This window comes from Malania oleifera, chromosome 2 (assembly GCF_029873635.1).
Source record: "Malania oleifera isolate guangnan ecotype guangnan chromosome 2, ASM2987363v1, whole genome shotgun sequence".
Lineage (NCBI taxonomy): Eukaryota > Viridiplantae > Streptophyta > Magnoliopsida > Santalales > Ximeniaceae > Malania > Malania oleifera.
This window is the reverse complement of record NC_080418.1, coordinates 145,989,431-146,011,978: the sequence shown is the minus strand read 5'-3', so window position 1 is coordinate 146,011,978 and position 22,548 is coordinate 145,989,431. Positions and strand designations below refer to the sequence as shown.

The window sequence follows — 22,548 nt, the reverse complement described above, 5'->3', positions numbered from 1 at the left end:
ATTGTGATTTATTTAGTAAATTACTAGAAATATGTCAGTGGTGAGCGAGCTCAAAACTTGCCCAGGTTGAAATTTCAGGTCATTAAAAAATAAGATTGAAATTCTTCTTCTTCTTCTTCTTCTTCTGTTGTTATAACAAGCTTTGGAGACAGGTGTCCTATTTCCAACCCGAACCTCCTATTATTCAACCTAGGCTCTAGTTGTTTTACCATTTCAAAATTTGACTTTGGCTACACTTCCTTTCACATCATTTTGAATTCAGATTTCAATGCAGAATCATAACAACATAAATAAGTAGAAAATCTGCACCGACCCTACTAGTCAATGCCTTTCTTCAACCCTCCTATAAATTTATGCTATAAGATTAATTTACCACATTGTGTGTTCCATGCATTGAACATGAGCTATCACTGTGCCCAATTGGGCTTTACCCACATCATTGTAATTGTTGACCAACTGAACCAAAGCCCATTGGCCCAACAAATTGGGCTTCCCCACAAACCCATTGGCCCAATTCTAGGCTGTGAGAAGGAGAAAACTGAAATCCCTTTGGCACAAATTTGACAGTCTACAGATTTTGATTCTTGAATTTGCTTAGGCTGCAGATTGTTTAGGTGAACAAGCTTCTTTGGGTCAGACTGGAGAAGGTAAAAAAGAAAAGGTACAATTACAGTTTTGAATTGCTTAGGCTGCAGATTTGTACCTGCAAAGAACCTTACACCTTAAGGCCCTATTCAGAACATAAAACCCTGGCATCACCATGACCTTAACCCTGCTTGGACCATGTGGCTTCTGCCTGTCCATGAAGATATCTTCCATGTAATTTGGATCGAAACTTCGATTTTCATCGACCCTTAGAATCCCGAGCGGAGGATCGAAAGAAAAGGCAAGCAAATGGAGCAACCAAATGCACTTGGCAGCAACAAAGAATGCCTGCAGCAGCTGCTCAGGCCATGGCCTATTCCAGTTCAAAGTTGAAACAATGCAACTCATCTTCTGGTCACAGAACTTGCTGAATTCTTCACTATAGTACTTGGTTCCTTTTCTCAGCACCTCATTCCAACTCAAGTTCCTGAGCTGGACAAACGACGAGAATTGCGCTTGGCGATCCTGCTGGGGGTCTAGGAATTTTGGCGAGCCATTCTTTTGGAATATGCAGTTCTCAAAGTCCTGGTAGAGTGATTGGTTCATGATGGCCTCCAAATGGTACAATGCCGCCTTCGAGTACTTTGAACTTAGAGACAGTTTATACGGCTGTAAAAGCAAGTTTAGGTTCTCCAAAAGGCTATTATCAGTTTCTTCAATCTGGGCTACAAGGGTCTTGCAGAAGTGTTTTACCGATAATCTTGCTTCGGAGACTACCTGCAAGAACCCTTCCACCATTACTTCCTCGCTCACGGGCATGAAGCTTTCTCCATTCCCATCAATGGATTTCACTCTTTTTGAAAAATTCCCTAGTTTTTCAGCCACTTGGGAATCCTTCACTTGTGCTGCTTGTTTCAATGCCTTTTTGAGCTCTTCACAGTAGATTTCCAAGTACTCCAGCTTCTGTTTCAGATCCCCCAATGAAGATTTCATCTCCGCGACCTCCGTTAAGGCAGCATTTCGATTCTCATTCGCTTCCATGAGCTCTTTCTTGAGTGTTTCAAATGACATTATCCCAAAGTCCTTGAAATACTGAGCACCATCTTCAGACTCTGCTCGATTAGGTGAGCTTCCATTCTTATGCTTCTTCTTTAACCGGGGAAACAGCCACGAAAGGATCACTCCCTTGCTCTTTGGTTGCGAGTGAATGGATGAATGAGAATCTGTTAGGGGAACGACAATGTTAGAACTCCTGCTGTTCTTCGCAGTATCGGTGTCGGAACTTATAATTGCAGGCTTACATTTGTTGCAAGAAGATGTAGATGATCTGAAGTCACCCAAACTATATCTCCTTTTGGACTGGTAGCAATCGGTTCCAGGTGATGTTTGAAGCACAGAAATTTGGTGGTTCCCAGATGAGCCATACACAGATTTATGATCCTCAGCTGGACAAATATGATGTTCTAAGTTCACCAAACTAGAAGGCAGTCCCTTCCTTGAAGATGAGTTCTCCTTTTTATGATCCGATAAAATGGCATCATCGCCATTTCCTCCTAGCTTGTACTCATCCCAACCTTCAGGCAAAGTTTGATTTTCCAGTTGAATTTGCTGATACCCAGGCAATGGTTCATCTTCATAGCTCTGTTGGAAGTTCCTAATCTCAGTAACTCAGCAAAAATGAAGAACCCAAAAAGGGTTTTCGTCCTTATAATTAAATAAAAGAAATCCTCTTTTAATTTTTCTTTACCAGGAAAACATACTGGCTTTGGAATATTTATAGCAGAAGTAAAGAATGATAATCAGAATTTCCAGTAGAATTTTAGCAGAATAATGATGATTAGAAAATTATATTTCCTTAATCAGGAGCTGAAACACAAACTAGGGAATTCGTGGAAATAAGACATCATACGAGCAAACGAAAAAATACAGAGGTCATATTTACTAAACTTCTGAGTTTTTAGCTGAACTACGGACAGAAACCAGAAAACATTTTATGGAAATCAAAACCCAGAAACAACAATAGGCAAAAGACATGCGAGATTCACAGATAATCAAAGAATCCAGCATGCAAACCAAAAAATTAAGAACAACCAAATGTCATAATCATCACAATGAATTGGATAAAAGTTAAAACGTTTCCTGAGTAATGGAATTAGAGCCAGGAAATAACAGAAGTTTCCCTCGGAGAATCGACTAAAGAGCAAAACGTGGTAGAAGGATAAGAAAAATTTAAACTTACAGGAGTGAAAACAGGGTAGTCTTGAGCAGAGAACTTAGAAATAGGAGAAGCAACAGAGGGGAATCTGATATTGGAGGGGCTGTTCCCCTGGAGCACAGCTGCATGAATGGCTCTGAGCTCCACAGCCTTGGCAATGGCAGCTTGGATTTCTTCCCTGTTAACTTCATTGTTGTTGTTGTTGTTGCTGGTACTGTGGTTTTGCCGGATAGGAGTAGCAGTAGTAGCTGCAGCCATGAACAGAGGGAGGAACAGAGCAGAACATACAAACCCCAGCAAGAGAAAAGATTAAAGCAAAACCAGATATTGTTGAAAGAAATGCTTCAAGAAGAGAAAAAAACAAAGATGATGAAGAAGTGGGTATCCAAGGGTTTGATTTGATTTGCAGTGGGAGGGATGATATCCAGAGAAGGATCTTGCATAACCAGAAAAATTAAAAAAATGGAAGGAGAGGGGTGGAGGGTTTGGAGGTATCTGAAATTTAATGGGCTTTTGTCTTGGTTCCTTGTAGGAAGGATTGATGCAATGAGTACATGTGAGGCAGAGAAGAAGGGGAAGGGAGGGAAAGTAATGTAGTAGTAGTAGATTTCACTCCAAGCAGGCATTATTTAGTTTTTTAGTGCTGTCAAATTACCTAAATGCCCATGCTTTCCCAAAATAACCATAACATAACATCAAATAGTGGTGGTATTGTCACATAATTGCTTTTGGTGCTTATCAAAAGAAATTCCAAATTTTAGTATAATCCAAAGGGATTGTGAATGACACTGCCATCCATTTTACATCATATAATTTTGAGTTTAACATAAAATTTATGTGGGCCTTGTCGTCATTATCGATTAAAATAGTATTTAAGCAATTGTCACATCCCAAAATTAGAAATTTGAGCTCTGTACACAAATTCGTGTGGATCGTAAATCTATAAATTGATTAGAACAAGACAATTGTCTCACCTACAATTGTGTATTGTCATATACTTATAAGTATTGGTCCTGTATAAAGTATTTTACCGACTAAGTTTTACCATAATAGAAAGTTGCACAATCATTATCATTTTCAATTTAATCGAATTGCTTATGTATTTATACATAATAAAAACTAACAAATATTGACATTAGAAGTCTTGTCTACGAAGGAAACTGAGAATTACTTGTATACTCACGCGTATTCCTTTTCTAATCCTCTATTTCAACTAATTCTCGCAATATAACAGCAAAATATCATAATATTAACAATTACAGTCTATTAGAATCAAACATAAGACGCCTTTTGACATTGATAAATTTTATTCGTATTTGCTATTGATACTTGGAAAGAAAATTATATTTTTGTTGACAAGAAGGATACAAGTTTTTTTAATATTTTCAAGGATGATACTTGACAAACCCTAGCATAGTGGGGAAAAAAGTTTAAGTAGAACCTAAAATGGGACAAGGGAGGAGTGGAGGAAATCATTAATTGGTACAAGTGGAAATCTTTTGGAATGTTTTTTTTTTTTCTCCCTCAGGCTTTTTCCCCAACAGAGAAGGCCATGACAGTGTCAATGAAAAAGAAAGTACAGCAAACACTTGAACATAAGACAGTGGAAAAAGAGAAAGGACCACTCTGGCTTCCTTGGGATTCATAAATAGTGCAGGTGGCAAATTGGCTTCCCCTTTGTTCCTCCACACTTCATCCTTCTTGCAAATTTGCAATTTAATTTTTTATCTTTAAAAAGTGATAAAAAATACCATAAATATTTTTTTATTTTTTGTCATTTATATGAAGAATTTTAAATATTTAACATATACATTATTTCTAATTTTTAAAAATTATTTACAAAGTTTTTGAAAATTTATTGCGCAATGTGATATTTTTGTAATTCTTTAACAATTTGTTTAGGCGGAGAGAGGGTGAAATAGTAGAGGATAAAAGAAAATCATTTCACATAAATTTTCTTGTTTGGTGAGTTTGCGTAAAATTAAGAATAGTAGAAAAGAAAGGTAAAATTAAGTGAAGGGAAGAAAAAAAAGTAAATATCTTATTCAGAGTTCAGGAACGTGGATTTTAGATTTTAAATTTGAATTTGGGTGGATTTGGATAATTTTTAATACAATTTTATATTACATTTTATCTAAATACAATACAATACAGCTCTGAATCGAATGTCTATCCAAACACAAGGTTAAATTTAAAAAAAAAAAATGAAGAAAATTTGTATAAAAAGAATAAAATGGTTTTACCATGTGTTTGCGGATTTGAAGCATGGACATTGGGTTTGAATTCATATAGATCAGGACGAGATATACGATAAAATTATATAGAGTTTTGTCCAAACACATATCAATTCAAATATAAGAAATAAAATTCATGCTTCCAAACAATACTTTAGATAATTTTAAAAATTAACCTAGTTATGTAAATATTAATTATTTTTTGTTTCCTTTTCTCGTGTTTATTTCTATTCTTTTTTACTAACCAAACAATACGAGAATAATTTTTTTTTTTTCTCTTCACTTCTCTCTTATACATCTCTATTCTCTTCTCTCTACTTCCTTTCAATCAAATGGACTATAAATACCTAAAACTTTAAAAAATAAAATTAAAAATTCCATCATCTAATACTCTAACAGACTTTTAAATTTTTTTCACTCCCAAATAAATATATATACCTAATTAAAAATAAAACCCGATAATGTCTTTAAGAGTATGAATTTCGAATTATAAATTTGGATTTGAGTGAATTTGAGCAAATTTTAATATAATTTTATACTATATATTATCCAAATTTAATACAAATTTAAATTGAAATTGTCCAAAGCGGAATTCAAACAGATGCTGAGGCTATTTCTGTCCACTGGAAAAAACAAGCAGTGAGCTGGCCGGTGCAGGTGGGGGACAGAAAGATCCAATTCATCCCAAACACTCAATTGTTCTTTACCTTCTATCTAAACAGTGGATCTTGTGAGCAACACTGCCCTTGAGGGGACCAAATGCCCCTACCAGTTTTAAATTACCACCATGCCCCCACCGTGTGTCCCACCTGTGGGTCACTAGAAAGGGACACTTGGGGCAAAGGGGGAACTTAACTTAAGGGAAGAGGCAAGGGCATTTTAGGCACGAAGGTTAAATGTGTTCACTAAGAAATGTATGTGCATTAGAATTTAGAAATGGAATTCCATGTGGGATCATGGGAATGTTCAATGTGGAGTTCCATTGCTTCCCATAACTTCTTTACACATTAAAAATAATTACTTTATTGAAATTAAACTTTCTAGGCAACAACCCATGAAAAGCTTGTTAGGTTTGTCAACTCACCCACATGGAAAAAGGTTTCCTTCTCCTTCTTAATAAAGGAGACTCAAATGGGAAAGACATCATTTCAAATGAAACTTAGAATTCCTCAAGTAAAATTTATGATATATGTCACTTATGGCCCAACTAAATCATTTTTTATGCTTAATATTTGTTAGTGCTTTTGTGTGCTAATTGGAAGTATAATTTTTTTATTTATAAAAAAAATTTATGTAATGTTGACTCAATTTTTTTCAATTAATTAGTACTCATTGTTATATATAAATTATTATTTTAATTGACTTTTTTAAGCATTTAGGGATTAATAAGCTGGCTGTGCGTGTGACACCCTGATTTTTCTACCATTTTTTTTCTAATAATAATAATCAATTATCTATCAAATATCTCTGATACCATATATTTACATGACCCCGCCCCGAAGTGAGGTATCGGGTAACCTGTCCAACGATTATAAAAATACCAAGCAACGAAAACAAATATGTACACAATCTCAAACACAATACCAGAGTGCTAGCATTGTCAAAACACACATCAGTAACTCTCTCTCCAAATTTAGACTTTAATACAATATTAGAAGTCCCCAAAATACCACTACTCACATAACAGATCTCACCAATACTTACCCTTTACACACGGTCAATCAGAGCTTTCTATACTTGATTCGTGATATTCCCTGAAATGTTAAATTTATAGGAGTGAGACGTCTCTCAGTAAGACAAAATAAATTATTGACAGTGTGTGACAACATGAGTTTGGTGTATCATAATACATTCATTTAAATAATTATATCAACTGAGAAAAACATACAGATATGTAACCATAATCATATATATAAAAACATAGTCTCATAAGCTTTCATTTTTCATATTCAAGTTCTAACTCATGGGTATCCACCAGTATATAATACTACGCGTCTGTAACTTGTGGTTGTTTATCATATCTATAACATACATTTATCGTGTTTGTAATAAGGAACCATCCCGAGGACATTCATATCACATCGTCATATATTCACCCCACATGATCGGGTTGTGTGACCTAAAGGCGAGACCTAACCGTGGTTGACCTATCAGGTTAGATCAAAATTGTACGTGTCTGTAGTGCGATTGGCCTACCCAATCTTGGTTCGGACCCCAGGGGGTAACTTCACAGACCCAATCGACTGTCACTACCTGTTGACCTTATTGGTCACACCTAGTTTTGATTATGACAAATACTCTTGGTACTGATGTTTGTACTGAGAATTGCATGCAGGTTCACCCTGTGCACGCTTTAGGACTAAAAGTCATATCATGATGGCGTGAGGTGTTCGTGTCGAATAATTAAGATATATGTGTTGTATTTTGTATTCATTTGATTATTTCTTCATTCTATGATGTAATTTATTATGGACTGTGCACGTGTATGGCTTGTAATAATTTGCATCATGCATGATAGGTAGGTATGCTCAAAACAACCATAGTTGGACTTTAGGTACCTACACAGACCTTAGGGATTTCTCCGGTAGAATAAAAAGACCTTAGGTCTCTAAACAAATGCACAAAAGTCCCCATATCACATATATCATCAAGGGAATTAAACGTAGCTAAAATATGGACTTAAATTGAAAAGGTTGAGAGGGTTCGGACGACCGAACCTATGCCGTGTAAAGCGGCTCAGGCGACCGAACAAAGTCAACATATTGACTTAGCTTCGGGCGATCGAACCTCTTTTGAACGTATCTTCCTCGGGCACTCGAACGCTTTTCAAAACACTTTTCAACTACTCAGGCGACCGTCTGTTTACGTTCAAATAAAGGCTTGGGCGACCAAACTATCTGGTTCGGTTAACCAAACTTAGCTTAGGGCACTCGAACCTCAAACATTTGGCTACTGACTTTGATTTAGCCAACCGATCCTCAACTCGGGCACCCGAACCTCTTAAAATTGATTTTTTGACTGTGTCTATTCAAGCACCCGAACCTCAAGCCGGGCACCAGAATCTTGCGGGTTAAAATAATTTTTACTAATTTTTAAATGGGATAAACTGGGTTAATTTTCTTAATAATCTTTTAGACAATTCTAATTATACCCATTGTGTCCCCAACAGTCAAAAAATCCTCCTTGCCTATATATACCATTTCATTTTTCTTAATTAGTGGGGATTAGCAAACTTGATTAGGGCAAAAATTCTCTCAACTCTCAAAACCCTAAAAACCATATATTAGCCAAATATTTTTTCAATCACTCACATATTTCTCATTTGTGATTTCTCTAAGCATTGTGAGTATTTCGAGGCTATTGTGCTTAACCTATTTAGCTATAACTCTCACTTGGATTATTGTTTGATTGATTTTCTTTGAGAGTTTAGCATTAAAGTTATTCCACGGATTTCATTTGATAAATCTTGTGTGGAAAAATTTTGAGGTTTTTGGTTCTTGCATTATTGTTGCAAGTTACCTAAACCTAGTTTTTGTGTGCAAAAATCTTTTATAAAAAGCTAGTCTTTCAAACAACTACATTGTGTTTTATACATTGAAATATCCTATTGAGTTTGTTTGATTTATCTTGCTTAGCATATTTGAAACCCTGATCTGATTTTGTGATATTCAAATAGTGTGTTTCAAATCTTACTTAGATATACACTCTAGATCTGGACTGAAAATATATACGTGATTAAGTGTTTAGCACACATTATAGCACTGAGCATATTTACATATCATTCGTGCTTGTATTATTGATTGAGTTATATTGGTGCACATATCTGCTTGTGTTGAAGCGCATTTCCTTGTACAAACAATTTCATACACATTGGTTGTATTCTAGGCACGAGCCTAGAGGGAGATTAGCCCTGTAGAATAGTCCCAGATTGACTTAAACCCGGTTAGGAAAGTTAGGTGTGTCATCCTATTAAGGCATGTCGGTTGAGGTCAGCCCCTTGAATTGACCTAGTTGTATAGGTGCCGCTCCACCCGTTTAAGATAGCATTATAGTGGTAATCCTTGCGCTGGTGTGGCCAAGGCGGGGACATAAGCACTGTTGGTTGAACCCCGATAACATATCATGCGTGTTCTTTACATTTCCACAATTTATATTTACTGCACGTGTATGTTTGTTTGATGATTGCATAGACTGACCCTAGACTAAATTACACTGTTGTTAGAATTTGTAGACCTAGGTAACAAATTTTTAAATATCCAATTCACCCCCCCTCTTGGGGTTGCACCATAACTATCACTACCACACTCTATTCAAGACTTGTGGTTGCACTAACACATTTTCTAGCAACAATATCGTACTCTCTGTACATCTTTGGTCCATCAAGGTACTCATTTCCACATTTCCGTATTCATATTTCATCGTGTCTGTATAATTCTCATCATTTCTGTATAGTTCTCATCATATATGTATCTAACATGCCTGTATATATTACATATCGTCATTTATATAGAAAACATATATGTATGTCACATTTCATCATTTATATAAAAACATATCTATATATCACATTTCATTATTTCTCAGTAAAACATATCTGTGTATAAATCTCATATCATCATATCTATATAAAACATAACTAGGTTTCTCATATCGTCATATCTGTATAAAACACATTAGTATATCTCATATTATCATATCTCAGTGCAAATCATATATTTCAAAATAAATCACATTCCAAATACAAAATTGTTATTTCACATTCCTCATGCCACACAAATTTTGTCTGAAAATCATAATATAATAATCATAGGGAAATATTCATATCATAGTTTTCCAAAACCATATATAGTATTCTCATTTTCACATACTTTAAATTAACCAGTTAATTTCTCAAAAATATCTGTTATAATTTATTCATCTTACCTGCTTACTGAGAGGGTGCCTACTAAGATCTCTAAATCAATGCTCACGGTGTTTGAAATTTAAAATCCTGAAATCATATTTTCCCAATTTAATCAGCTCAACCTCAAAATTACAATTATCTTATTATCTTAATATTCTTAAACTCACACGCTCCCATTAACCAGTTAAATTTTAAAAAAACATGGGTATGAACCACTTCTCATATTTAAATTTAATTTCTAATATTTTTAAAAACATCAATATGATCAAATCCCCGCAGTTTAATCTAATTTCAAAATATTCCAAAAAATTTGATTTAATTAAATCCCTGCAGTTTAACTTAATTTTAAAATATTCTCAAAAATTTAATTTAATCAAATACTACAATTTAATAAATAATCCATAATTTGTATACCCGTAAAATTACTCATAAAATCATATACAATATTTCAGTAATTATATACCATGATTTAACCTGGTGAATTCATAAAATAACTAACATAATTTGTACTCCTTACCTTAATCTTAGAGTGGTGTCTAATATCTCCAAATCAAAAAATTTGTTCTGATTAAAATGACGAGAATCGAAACTAAGATCCTGTGATGGTGTTCGTTTTTTGATTTGATCGGAAACGAGGGAGAAATCTAGAGAGAGGAAGAAGCGGAGGAGAGAGAAAGTTGAGAGAGTCACACTGAGAGAGAGCACAAGGAGGCGCTGGAGATTCTCCTAAATCAATTTGGTTTGGGAATGCTTACTAAGGAAGCATCCTAATACTTTAATAAATATATATATATTCTTTTATATAATATTATATTATTATATGCATATATATATATATATATATATATATAATCATAACTTAATTAACTCAATTTAATAATTAATTAATTAATTATTAAATATTTCTTTTTTAACTTTTCCATATCAGAGTCGTTATGATTCATAAAAAAATTAAAAGCCAATAATAGAAGGTTGTAGAAATTATGCAACTTGTCTTGTTTTTATTTTAATGTTTTAGTTTGAATATTTTGATTTAACTTTTTTTTATTTTTCTTACAAAACAGTGAAATAAAAACATGTACAATAATTTAAAAATATATATATTACTATAATAGAAAATACAGAGAAAATAACTTAAATATTATTATCAAAAGTTATGCTTTGTGTCATGAATCCATAATGACACGAGCAGGATCTCATTGAGTATAGCAGTGTAGGCCCCATACTGTTGTACTCAGTGAGGTCCTGCTATGTGGGCTTGTACTATCACAATCTCGTGACAATAAATATTTTCATATTATTAAAATGAATACGAACATGAAGATGTGATAAATCTTTAAAAATAAAAAGATATTAGTTACGATATTCCAATGTAAAATATGAGGATAAAACCTTTTGGATTTTATTTATTTTTACTTTGTCATGTTGGTAGGTTTGATGAATTTAATGGATCTTTTAGCCTATGTCCAACAACACATTTTATATAGCAACTGTTTGTACCCAAAATGAGTATGGGATTAAATGCTATGGGAAAAGATATACGATCATCTTTCAATTTAATTTCCTTATCTTAACGGTGCTAATTTTCATAGCTCACATTCGATTCAAATCACTTTACATCTTTTTTTACCCTTCAAAGACTTGAACTCTATTCATTTAATTTGAGTTTGTCTCCCGCACTAACAAAGAACTTTAGTAATTTTAATATGTGTTTGATTCAATAATTAGATTTGACTAGATTAGGTTAAGGACGATCAGTCCATATTTGGTGTAACCCACTAGTGGGATAAGAGGTTAATGAGAAGAGGAGATCTGAAAACCTAGCTAATTTGCTAGTTTTCCATCCTTCACACATAAATGAAGAGAGCATTTGGATCGTTCATATCATTTTCCTCCTATTATCCTTTTCTATGTAATAAATAACACATAGCTATATATAATCCAGTTACTGCAATACAATCCAATTGAATTCAATCTTATCTTATAAAAACTTTAGCCACTAAAACAAACACATACTTTCATCCAGTTATAATAGTGCCTCACAATAAAATTTCAAGATCTTCCATTTAAATTTGTAAGATCAAAATAAAACAATTATCTTTTTGAGAATTTGTATTTACACGCAGTTTAGGTCCGTGATCGTATAAATCGCTAGAAAAAAGTTAAGGTAGACAATCTCACCTAGTATAACGTAAGGCTTAGTTTATTGTTGTTTGTTATTTGATTTTGAATTTAGATCAAATACACAATAAATATAAATAAAAAATAAAAAATAAATCCAAGAAGTTCAAATTTGGGAGTGTAAGTGAGTTAACCTTATTCGCGAACTACTTGGGCTCGACTCGACTCGATCCTACTTGAGTTTGGCTACTCGAGTATTTTAATGAGTAGAGTTTGAGCCTAATCGATCTATTTAATTTTATTATTATTATATTATATATGTCACGTACATTATATATGTTTATATATATATATATATATATATATAATATTAATTTATTAACTAAGTCAAACTTAATCAAATCAAACTCGAGTTTTATGAACTTGTAGCCAAACCGAGTTCAAGTTTAACAATTATGAAATCGAATGACTTTGAGTCGAATTTCCAGCTTAACATTTTCGAGCCAAGTCGGGTGCGAATATTTTATTGTGTTGACTCCAATATATCAGAATACCCACAAATCCAAAATTTTCTGACCCTCATTTGTATGAAAAAAGTCATAAATCTTGGTAGTGACAATGGCTTAGGTGCTTATTAAACCGTCGGCATTGTATGATTGAATCTTAGATTCAAATTTATACTTTTTTTCTCTGTTTTTTCTTATTCTTTAAATACTGTCAACATTAAAAGTTTGTAAGCATGCGTATCTCTCTCGAATCCTTAAATATGGAAAACACATTAATTTAAACAACACACATGGTAAATATAAATTCATGTTTTGAAAAGCTCTTTTAATATTTTCAAACAAAACCTTATGCAAACTTTGGATTGATTCGTCTCCTTAAAACACTAGACAATATACATAAATAATTGGCATTATTGGAGCTAGCTTGGCGAGTAGGCCTCTGTTTTTTAGTAAAGTGATGTCCTTTTCATTTCAGCAGAGAATGAAAGAAACAAGAAATAAAGATAAGTTGCATTATTTGTCTTCTTCTTCTTTTCTTCTTTTGTATAGTGGATGGGAACAGAGCACCAAAGAGTATAAAGATACAAATACATCCAGCCTGCACCTATGCTCCCCTGTTCTTCCCAATAAAGCACATTGTGGTAAAATATATATATATTTAAAAAAAGAAAAATAAAGCACATTCCCATACCAAATAATTATACATGTAGTCTTGAAATCCTAAAATATAATATATAATTTAACTCATGCTTGTCCTGTTTTGATTGTTTGACACCACTAAAGCAGATTCTGATTATCTTCTTCTGTTGAATGAATACAAAATAAACTAGTGTAGCTAGGTCTAAAAGTTATAATTATAATTATAATTATAATAAAGTTTAGGTTTAATTGGGTTTGCACATTTCGAAGTTTAGGTTTAACTGGATTTGCTCATATAATAAGGGCAAAGTTGGACATTTACAATCCCAAGGTCTTAGGTTTGATTCCTCAATTGTGATTTACCTAGTGAATTACTAAGGATGCATTAATAAACGGGCAGCAATGTTTTCATCCTCTCGCTTTGGGGCTGTTTGGATGGGCCCGAGAGGTTTGTCCAAATTAAAATTCCAATCATCAAAAAATAATAAATAAAAAAGATCGATGTTTTAAGTCTAGTATTCCTCTTGTCATACAACCTTTTAAAAAAACATTGGTACCATTTCTTACTAAATTCTTAGTGAACCTTGAAATTAGTAAAATAATTTCACAATGGATTTGGTATGTGATCTGAACACTGGGACTTAGATTGGCCACCACGACTCCTGTCTCGATCATTTATACGACATTTGACTTGAATTATCTTTGAAATTTTTAAATGTATGAATGAAAGTTTGGAAACTTATAAGAATTCTATTTGATGAGTATTTAATTTTTTTTTGAAGATACAAGATATTCTCAAATTATAACTTAAATCATCTTGAGGTCTCATCGAAATCAAAGTGTAGGGCCCCCACGACATGGCGCAGTAGAAAGGCATCAACAAGTAAAAAGGAGTATCGAGGGTTCAATTTCAGGTAAATACACTCATGGAACCAGCGGTTCCTGTGGATGGTGAGAGTTTACTCTGTGAGCTAGCGGAGGCCGTGGATGGTGAAAGTTCGTTCTGTGAGCCAATGGAGACCGTGGATGGTGAGAGTTCTCTGTGAGCCAGCGGGGACCATGGATGGTAATGGAGATGTGTTCTGAGAGTTGGATTGGCCGAACGTCCAATTAATGCACATAAGCCGCGTTCACATCTGGACTTTACCCTAATCAGCGAGACCTGGGGGCGGATGACGTTGATTTGTAAGTTTGGTGCTGCACCAAGGGGTCCCAAGGGCTCGCTAGTGGCTGAAGTTCCTATGTAATAAAAAATAAATAAAAAAATCAAAGTGTAAGTGACAAAATATCTTCACCTTCTTTTGGAAGCTACCTCTCTTGTTCATTATTGTTGTTGTTTGTTAGCATACATATTATTAAAACCAAAACTATTATTATTCCTCTATTATATTTCTTACTATTAAAATGTATTATTAGACAAGTTTGCAATCATTAGCATATATACATATTTACATTTCAGTAAGGTTCAATAGATAATAGGGATGTTGTATTGATTTAATAAAGTAGCATTAGAATACATTGTTATTTAAATCATTTATATTCATGTGAAACCAAAGGAATGAAATAAACAAAAATATTAAAGTGAGATAGTGATAACTCATTTTAGGAAACAATATACCCAATAAGTGATTTTAGGAGGGAATTTAAGATAACTCGAAAGCATTCTCAAACTACTTAGGATAAAATAAAATAAATTTCTATTGTCTTATTTTTGTTAGTATTTTTCTTTTTAGTTGAATCACTACAAAAAAAAAAAAAAAAAACTTTTAGTGACGGTTTTAAACCACCACTGATAAAAACCGTTACTATTAATTTTTAGTGATGCTTAAAGATTGGTGATTATAATGACCGTCTCAACTTACTATTAGTGATAGTTTTTGAAACTGTTACTAATAATTAATTATTAGTTACAGAGACGAACCGTTACTAAATGTGTAATACCGTCACTATAACTGATACTATTTTGGGCTAAAAATTGTCACGAAAAACCTACTATTAGTGACGGTTTCCAAATCTTCACTATTGTTAACTTTAAGCAATGGTTCGCAATTATCACTATTGTCCTACTTTTAGTGACAATTAGCAATTGTCATTATTGACACACTTTTAGTGAAAATTATAGAGTGGTCACTACCACTTAACTTTTAGTGATGACTATACAATCATAACTAAAAGTTTATAATATATATATATATATATATATATATATATATATATATATTTTACAAAACCACACATTCTTATGAAAACCCTGTAATTAAATTTCATTACACATCATACTGAACCATAATTGTACATTAACTATTGTAATTGTTAACAAAATGAAAATATATATACATAAAAAAAATTTTGAATGTACATAAATATCATATATATATATATACATGGTCTGTCCACATAACAAAAAATATATAAAAAAAAAAAATTGCATCATTGTCATCGTGGTCGTTGTCGTCATCATCATCATTCAACAAATCACGGACCTTACAAAATTACAATTATATAAAAGTTAGTATAAAACTTTTGAATACTATAAGTACAAATGATTTGATAGCAAGAATGATTATACATATTTAAATAACAAATGATACAATTTTAAATATCTAACTTTTGATAAGTTGGGGAGGAGTTTTTGGGCACTGTCAGTTCCAGTACGTCCACCTCAATGTCACGAACGTGTCGAAACTGACCGCACTCAGTTTGGACCTCACTCAATTTGGACCTTATATGCTCAACTTGTACACCTGAGTGTAGTGATCAATTAAGTATAGATCGAAGACATGTATGCTAAGTTTGCTTTTAAGAGTCTAACTTTTAGTTGGGAGGAGTATTTGGGCACCATTAGTTCCAACACGACTACCTTAATGTTACGAATGTGTCGGAACTGACCCCACTTGATTTGAACATCATATGCCCAACTTTGACACTTTAGTGCTGAAATCAACTAAGTATAGCTATAAGTCGTGTATTTTAAGTTTACTTCTAAGTACCTATGTAACGCCCCAACCCTTAATACGACCCCAGAGTGCTACTATACATACATATCCTACACAAATCCTGAAAAAAACCATACATAACTACCCACCCTAAACATGGACATACAAGTATTTCATAATGATTTGTACTCACATATATTGCGAAAAACATAAACATTCATATGGATTCTAATAGACATATCAAAGTATTTAACTGTTCATTATCTACATTCATCCGTACGTAAAACATAAATTGTATTACATTCCCAAAAAGAAAAATCATCCTAGTTGAACAACCCATAACTCATACAAGACTTACGTCAACTAACTGAACGCTACTCTCCAAAGTCTTTCTAGAAAACTAGGACCGATTTCCGACTTGGCCATCACCACCCTGATCCCTTTTGATCAGTGACCCTTCTCACCAATCCTACTACTAGGTACCTATACTGAAAAATAATTGCGTGTAGTTGCACTGTACTTGTAACGACCTGCTCCTTTTTCACATATTTTTTTTTTAAATAAATTATCATCACATTATACATCCCAGCTCAGCAGGTCACAATCCACCTGGGCCCGTGGGCACCAGGGATATAACAAAACATACAGCAGAAGCCTACGCAGCAGAAAGTATAAAATCATATACATCTCATCATATTGTGCATAACACATACCAGAGTCACTACAATTACTATCTCACAGTATATACATCTCAAAAATGAAATTTAGGGACAATCTCCCACAAAACCTAACTGTCCCTACCAAAAACTTACCCTTCCAAAGAGGGCAAACAACTGATCTAGATCAGCGGGGCTTTTCCCGCTCTCCTATCAGGGGCTCCTGAAAAATGTATAAGATTTAGGGGTGAGACACCTCTCAGTAAGGGAAATAAACTAATACCAGTGTGTGGCAACATGAGTATTCTGTGTTCTACATATACCATACATAACATATTCAATACTGTTTATCAAATATGGGAAAACATATACATATCAACACATAGTAGAATATACTGCATTTTCATAAACATATCTCATCTCATACACTAATAATAACATAAAACAATCCTGGTAGGTTAGCTGGCTGTTGTCATGTATTACCCCCACATGACTGGGTTGTGTGGCCCGAAGGCGGGATCTGACAATGGTTGGCCGACCACTGCCAAGTCAAACAGTAGTCTGTAGGTCCGATGGGTCTACCCAGACTGGTCCGTACACCAGGGGCAATAACAGCACACTTCTTGAAAATAACCACATCGACCATCCAATCTCACACCACTCCGTACAGCGGCGTTAACACAGATATCATGATCACGAAGACCCTGGACACATAGCAACGGTACCGTGCAAGTGCTAGCCTAGACCAAGCCAACCAGGTTCTGATATCATATACATATACTAAAACCGTGATACATAAATATCTCATATCATTTATTTTCACATCAATCATATCATTTCACATATATACGTGTATCATGAAAATCATCGGCCCGTACGCCGGTATTACACATTTTAACATAGCACGGCCCGTACGCCGGCAAATCACATAGCACAGCCCGTACGCTGGCAAACCACATAGCACGGCCCGTACGCCGGCAAATCACATAGCACATCCCGTACGCTGGCAAATCACATAGCACAGCCCGTACGCTGGCAAATCACATAGCACGGCCCGTACGCTGCAAATCTCATCCACATAGCACGGCCCATACGCCGGCAAATCACATATACATATAAAAATATCTCGGCCCGTACGCCGGTTTTCCATCATAGAAATCCATATCGTCCCCATTCCAAAAAAAACAGTATTTCACAACATTTTTATACTCATGCCACACTAAACAAATTTTCTACGTATTCAACATATCATCATTTAAATAGTATTTTCCAAATATAAATCATATATATAAATATATTTATTTTTCCTGAAACCAGATGCTATATATATATACATTTTCTCAAAACAAAACTAGCTTAGTTTATCCCCTTACCTGATTCCTGAAAAGCCCCTAAGAAAATTTTTCCCGTACCCACAAGGTTCTCAACTCAATACCCTGAAAATGAAAACTCGCAGAATTAAAGTTTAGTATTTTCGTACGTACAATATTTTCTATAACTACCACTAAGTCAAATTCGACTTAAAAAGTCTTACCTCAACTTAGGGATGATTCCTAACGTTCCCAATCAATACCCTGGAACTGAAAATTTCCAGTATTAAAGTTCAGTATTTTTACGCGTATATTACTTTCTTCAACTGTCAAAAATCCAAATATTGAATATAAAGCCTTACCTTGGATTTGGGATGAAATCCAACTTCGTTTTCCTGACGATCCGTTCCGGCAGACTTGTAGAGAACTTCGCCAGGAGCGTCGTGGTGGCTTCGGTTTGTCGATCCAGCGTAAAACTAGCCCGGAATCGAAGAGAGAGAGAGTCGTAGGAGAGAGGGAGAAGAGAGAGAGAGAGAGAGAAAGCACTTCCAAAAAAAATATAAGCAAGCTTCTTGAAGAAACTTGTGTTATTTTATATATAATAGTAAACCTTAATTAAAGTATAGCTTCTTGAAGAAGCTTTCATACTTTATATATATATATATATATATATATATATATATATATATATACACACACACACACACATGCTTTAATATTTTTATATATATATATTTGTTCCTATTCATTTTACTTGTTAATTTAATTAATTAATTTTATTTTATTATTTTATTATTATTATTATTATTATTTTTAAATTAAAATTTATTATTATTATTATTTTTTTCCCGGTTACTACATTCCTCCCCCCTTAAAATAATTTCGTCCTCGAAATTTACTGTTTCCGTACTCGCCATCCTTTAATCAGGAAAAATGGTCTACTCATTTTATTACCTATCCTCACTTATGGCGGAGGAATACCGTGGTTACATCTCGAGTCTTGGAAGATTACATATACAAAAGAAAACCATTCTCCCAAAACTAAAGTACTACACTATTCAACCATTACATGTACCTGCAACAGAAAACTACTTAACTATTTACATTTATTCACTCAGACTTCTTAAAATAAATGCGGATACCTCTGCTTCATCTGCTCCTCAGACTCCCAAGAAGCCTCTTCTACTGCATGATTCCTCCACAAGACTTTTACTTGAGGAATCATCCTGTTACGTAGCTCTTGCACTTTCCTATCCAGAATCTGTATTGGTACCTCCTCATATCCCAGTGAATCACTAAGCTCTAACTCATCATAATTGATGACATGAGAAGGGTCTGGGACGTATTTCCTCAACATAGCAACATGAAATACGTTGTGAATCCTGGACAATACAGGTGGCAAAGCTAGCCTGTAGGCTACCGGTCCCACTTTATCTAGAATCTCAAATGGACCGATAAACCTAGGACTAAGTTTACCCTTCCTCCCAAATCGCATAATCCCTTTCATCGGAGCTATCTTCAAAAATACGTGATCACCTACATCAAACTCTAAATTCCTGAGGCGATGGTCGGCATAACTCTTCTGTCGGCTCTGAGCTGCACTGATCCTATCCCTGATAAGACGAACTCTATCACACGCCTGCTGAACCAGCTCTGGTCCCACTACTCGCCGCTCACCCACTTCATCCCAAAACAAAGGAGAACGACATCTCCTACCGTACAGAGCCTCAAATGGTGCCATGCCAATGCTAGACTGATAACTGTTATTATACGCAAATTCTACTAATGGCATGAACTGAGTCCAACTACCCCCAAAGTCTAGTACACACGCTCTGAGCATGTCCTCTAATATCTGTATCGTCCTCTCAGTCTGCCCGTCTGACTGAGGATGGAATGCCGTACTAAACGATAACTGAGACCCCAGAGCCTCCTGCAAACTCCTCCAAAATCGTGATGTGAATCGTGGGTCTCGATCCGACACAATAGATACAGGCACCCCATGAGAACGTACTATCTCCTGAATGTAAATCTCCGCTAAACGGTTGAGGGAGTAGCTGATCTTGATGGGAATAAAGTGGGCGGTCTTCGTCAATCGATCAACAATCACCCAGATGGCATTATGACCATGTAACGCCGTCTGCAGTCCTGACACGAAGTCCATCGATATGTGATCCCACTTCCACTCCAGGATGATTAACGGCTGCAACTGCCCTGCCGGTCTCTGGTGCTCAGCCTTTACCTGCTGGCACGTCAAACACTGCGCTACATACTCAGCAATCTCTCTCTTCATACCACTCCACCAGTATGACTCTCGCAGATCTCTGTACATCTTTGTACTACCGCGATGAACTGTATACAAAGATCTGTGAGCCTCCTCTAGAATAGTCTTCCTGATCTCAGTATCGGCGATCTCAGTATCGGCAGGAACACATAATCTGGAACGGAACTGCAAAGCTCCGTCATCTACGATACTGAACTCCTCCCCCTGCCCACTCTGTACTCTGTCTATCACCTTCACTAGCTCTGGATCTTCCTTCTGGGCAGCTTTAATTCTCTCCTGCAGGGTAGGCTGTACCACTAGGCTGGCAATACATACTGGGAGATCACTCTCCACCAACTCTATGCCGAGTCTCTCCAGATCCATTATGATCGGATGCTGGATCCCCATAGCCGCCAACACTGGCTCCCTGGATTTCCTGCTCAACGCATCAGCTACCACGTTTGCTTTCCCTGGGTGATAACTGATGGTACAATCAAAATCCTTAATCAGCTCCAACCACCTTCTCTGCCTCATATTCAGTTCTTTCTGCGTAAAGAAATACTTCAAACTTTTATGGTCGGAGAAGATCTCACACTGCTCACCATACAGGTAATGCCTCCAAATCTTCAGTGCGTGTACCACTGCAGCCAACTCAAGATCATGGGTATGGTAGTTCTTCTCATATTCTTTCAATTGCCTGGATGCATACACCACTACCCTGCCATGCTGCATTAATACACAGCCAAGTCCCTTCAAGGACGCATCACTGTAAATGGTATACCCTTCACCCCCACATGGGATGATCAACACTGGTGCTGTGACTAGTCTCTGCTTCAGCTCCTGAAAACTCTGCTCACAACTATCGTCCCACTCAAATCTAACATTCTTCCTCGTCAGTCGTGTCAAGGGCCCTAACAAAGCTGAGAATCCCTCAACAAAACGACGGTAATAGCCTGCTAGCCCCAAGAAACTCCTGATCTCCTGGACATTTCTCGGTCTAGCCCAATTCACTACAGCCTCAATCTTGCTAGGATCCACAGAAATACCGCCTCCAGATACAACATGCCCCAAGAACACGACCTTCTCCAGCCAAAATTCACATTTACTGAACTTGGCGTACAACTTCTTTTCCCGAAGTGTCTGCAAAACCTGCCTCAAGTGTGTCTCATGCTCCTCATAGTTCCTAGAATAGACCAGTACATCATCAATAAAAACAACAACAAACTGGTCTAGGTATTGGTGGAAGACTCTATTCATCAAGTCCATAAATACCGCAGGAGCATTCGTCAAACCAAACGGCATCACTAGAAACTCGTAATGCCCATACCTAGTCCTGAAGGCCGTCTTTGAGACGTCTTCTGCTTTCACCTTCACCTGATGGTAGCCAGATCTGAGGTCAATCTTCGAATACACCCGTGTACCCTGGAGCTGGTCAAACAAATCATCGATACGGGGTAGAGGATACCTATTCTTGATTGTCACTTTATTTATCTCCCTATAGTCTATACACATCCTCATAGTCCCGTCTTTCTTTTTCACAAATAAAACTGGAGCTCCCCACGGAGATACACTGGGCCGTATGAAGCCCTTATCTAGCAAATCTTGCAACTGATTCTTCAATTCTGCTAACTCCACTTGCGCCATTCGATAAGGTACTTTAGAAATCGGCGCTATACCGGGAGGTAGATCAATAGAGAAATCCACCTCACGGTCGGGTGGCAAGCCTGGTAACTCATCTGGAAAAACATCCACAAACTCCTTCACTACAAGCGTGCTAGCAAGTTTCGACTCATTCTCTGACATCTCTTTCACAACCGCCACAAACCCCTGACAACCACTCAGCAGTAGTCTCCTGGCCTGAATAGCTGAAACTAGCTGAGGCGGGGATTGTACATGTGACCCTACAAACTTGAATTCTGCTTCCCCCGGGGGTCTAAATATCACCTCTCGTGCACGACAATCTATGCTGGCAAAATTAGCCGCTAGCCAATCCATGCCAAATATAACGTCAAACCCATGCATGTTTAACACTATCAAATCAACAGACAATGTTTTCCCCTGAATCTCTACTGGGCAGTTGCGGAGTACCCTACCACACCTCACTATCGACCCAGTCGGTGTAGATACCAACAATTCAACATCTAATGATTGTGTTTCAGCCTCAAATAATTTAATACACCCCA

General features: G+C 35.7%; 1 protein-coding gene across 2 annotated transcripts; it reads right to left on the bottom strand.

Annotated features, from left to right (window-relative positions):
• Window positions 1-531: 531 nt before the first annotated feature.
• LOC131147901 (IRK-interacting protein) lies at window positions 532-3,401 on the bottom strand. Of its 2 annotated transcripts, XM_058097543.1 has the most exons (3): window positions 2,825-3,401; window positions 1,887-2,226; window positions 532-1,808 (listed from the first exon to the last, which is right to left on the bottom strand). In XM_058097543.1, exons 1-3 carry the CDS (start codon window positions 3,056-3,058, stop codon window positions 685-687), a joined length of 1,698 nt encoding a protein of 565 aa, XP_057953526.1. In that variant the 5' UTR covers window positions 3,059-3,401; the 3' UTR covers window positions 532-684. The 2 variants fall into 2 exon arrangements, with proteins under 2 accessions (XP_057953526.1, XP_057953525.1); XM_058097542.1 differs by having other exon boundaries at window positions 532-2,226.
• Between the last annotated feature and the right edge of the window lie 19,147 nt (window positions 3,402-22,548).

Coding starts and splice junctions, on each gene's coding strand:
- LOC131147901 (XM_058097542.1), bottom strand. CDS start 3,058: ATGGCTGCAGCTACTACTGCTACTCCTATCCGGCAAAACCACAGTACC. Junction 2,227..2,824: donor ACTACCCTGTTTTCACTCCT/GTAAGTTTAAAT, acceptor AACTTCCAACAG/AGCTATGAAGATGAACCATT.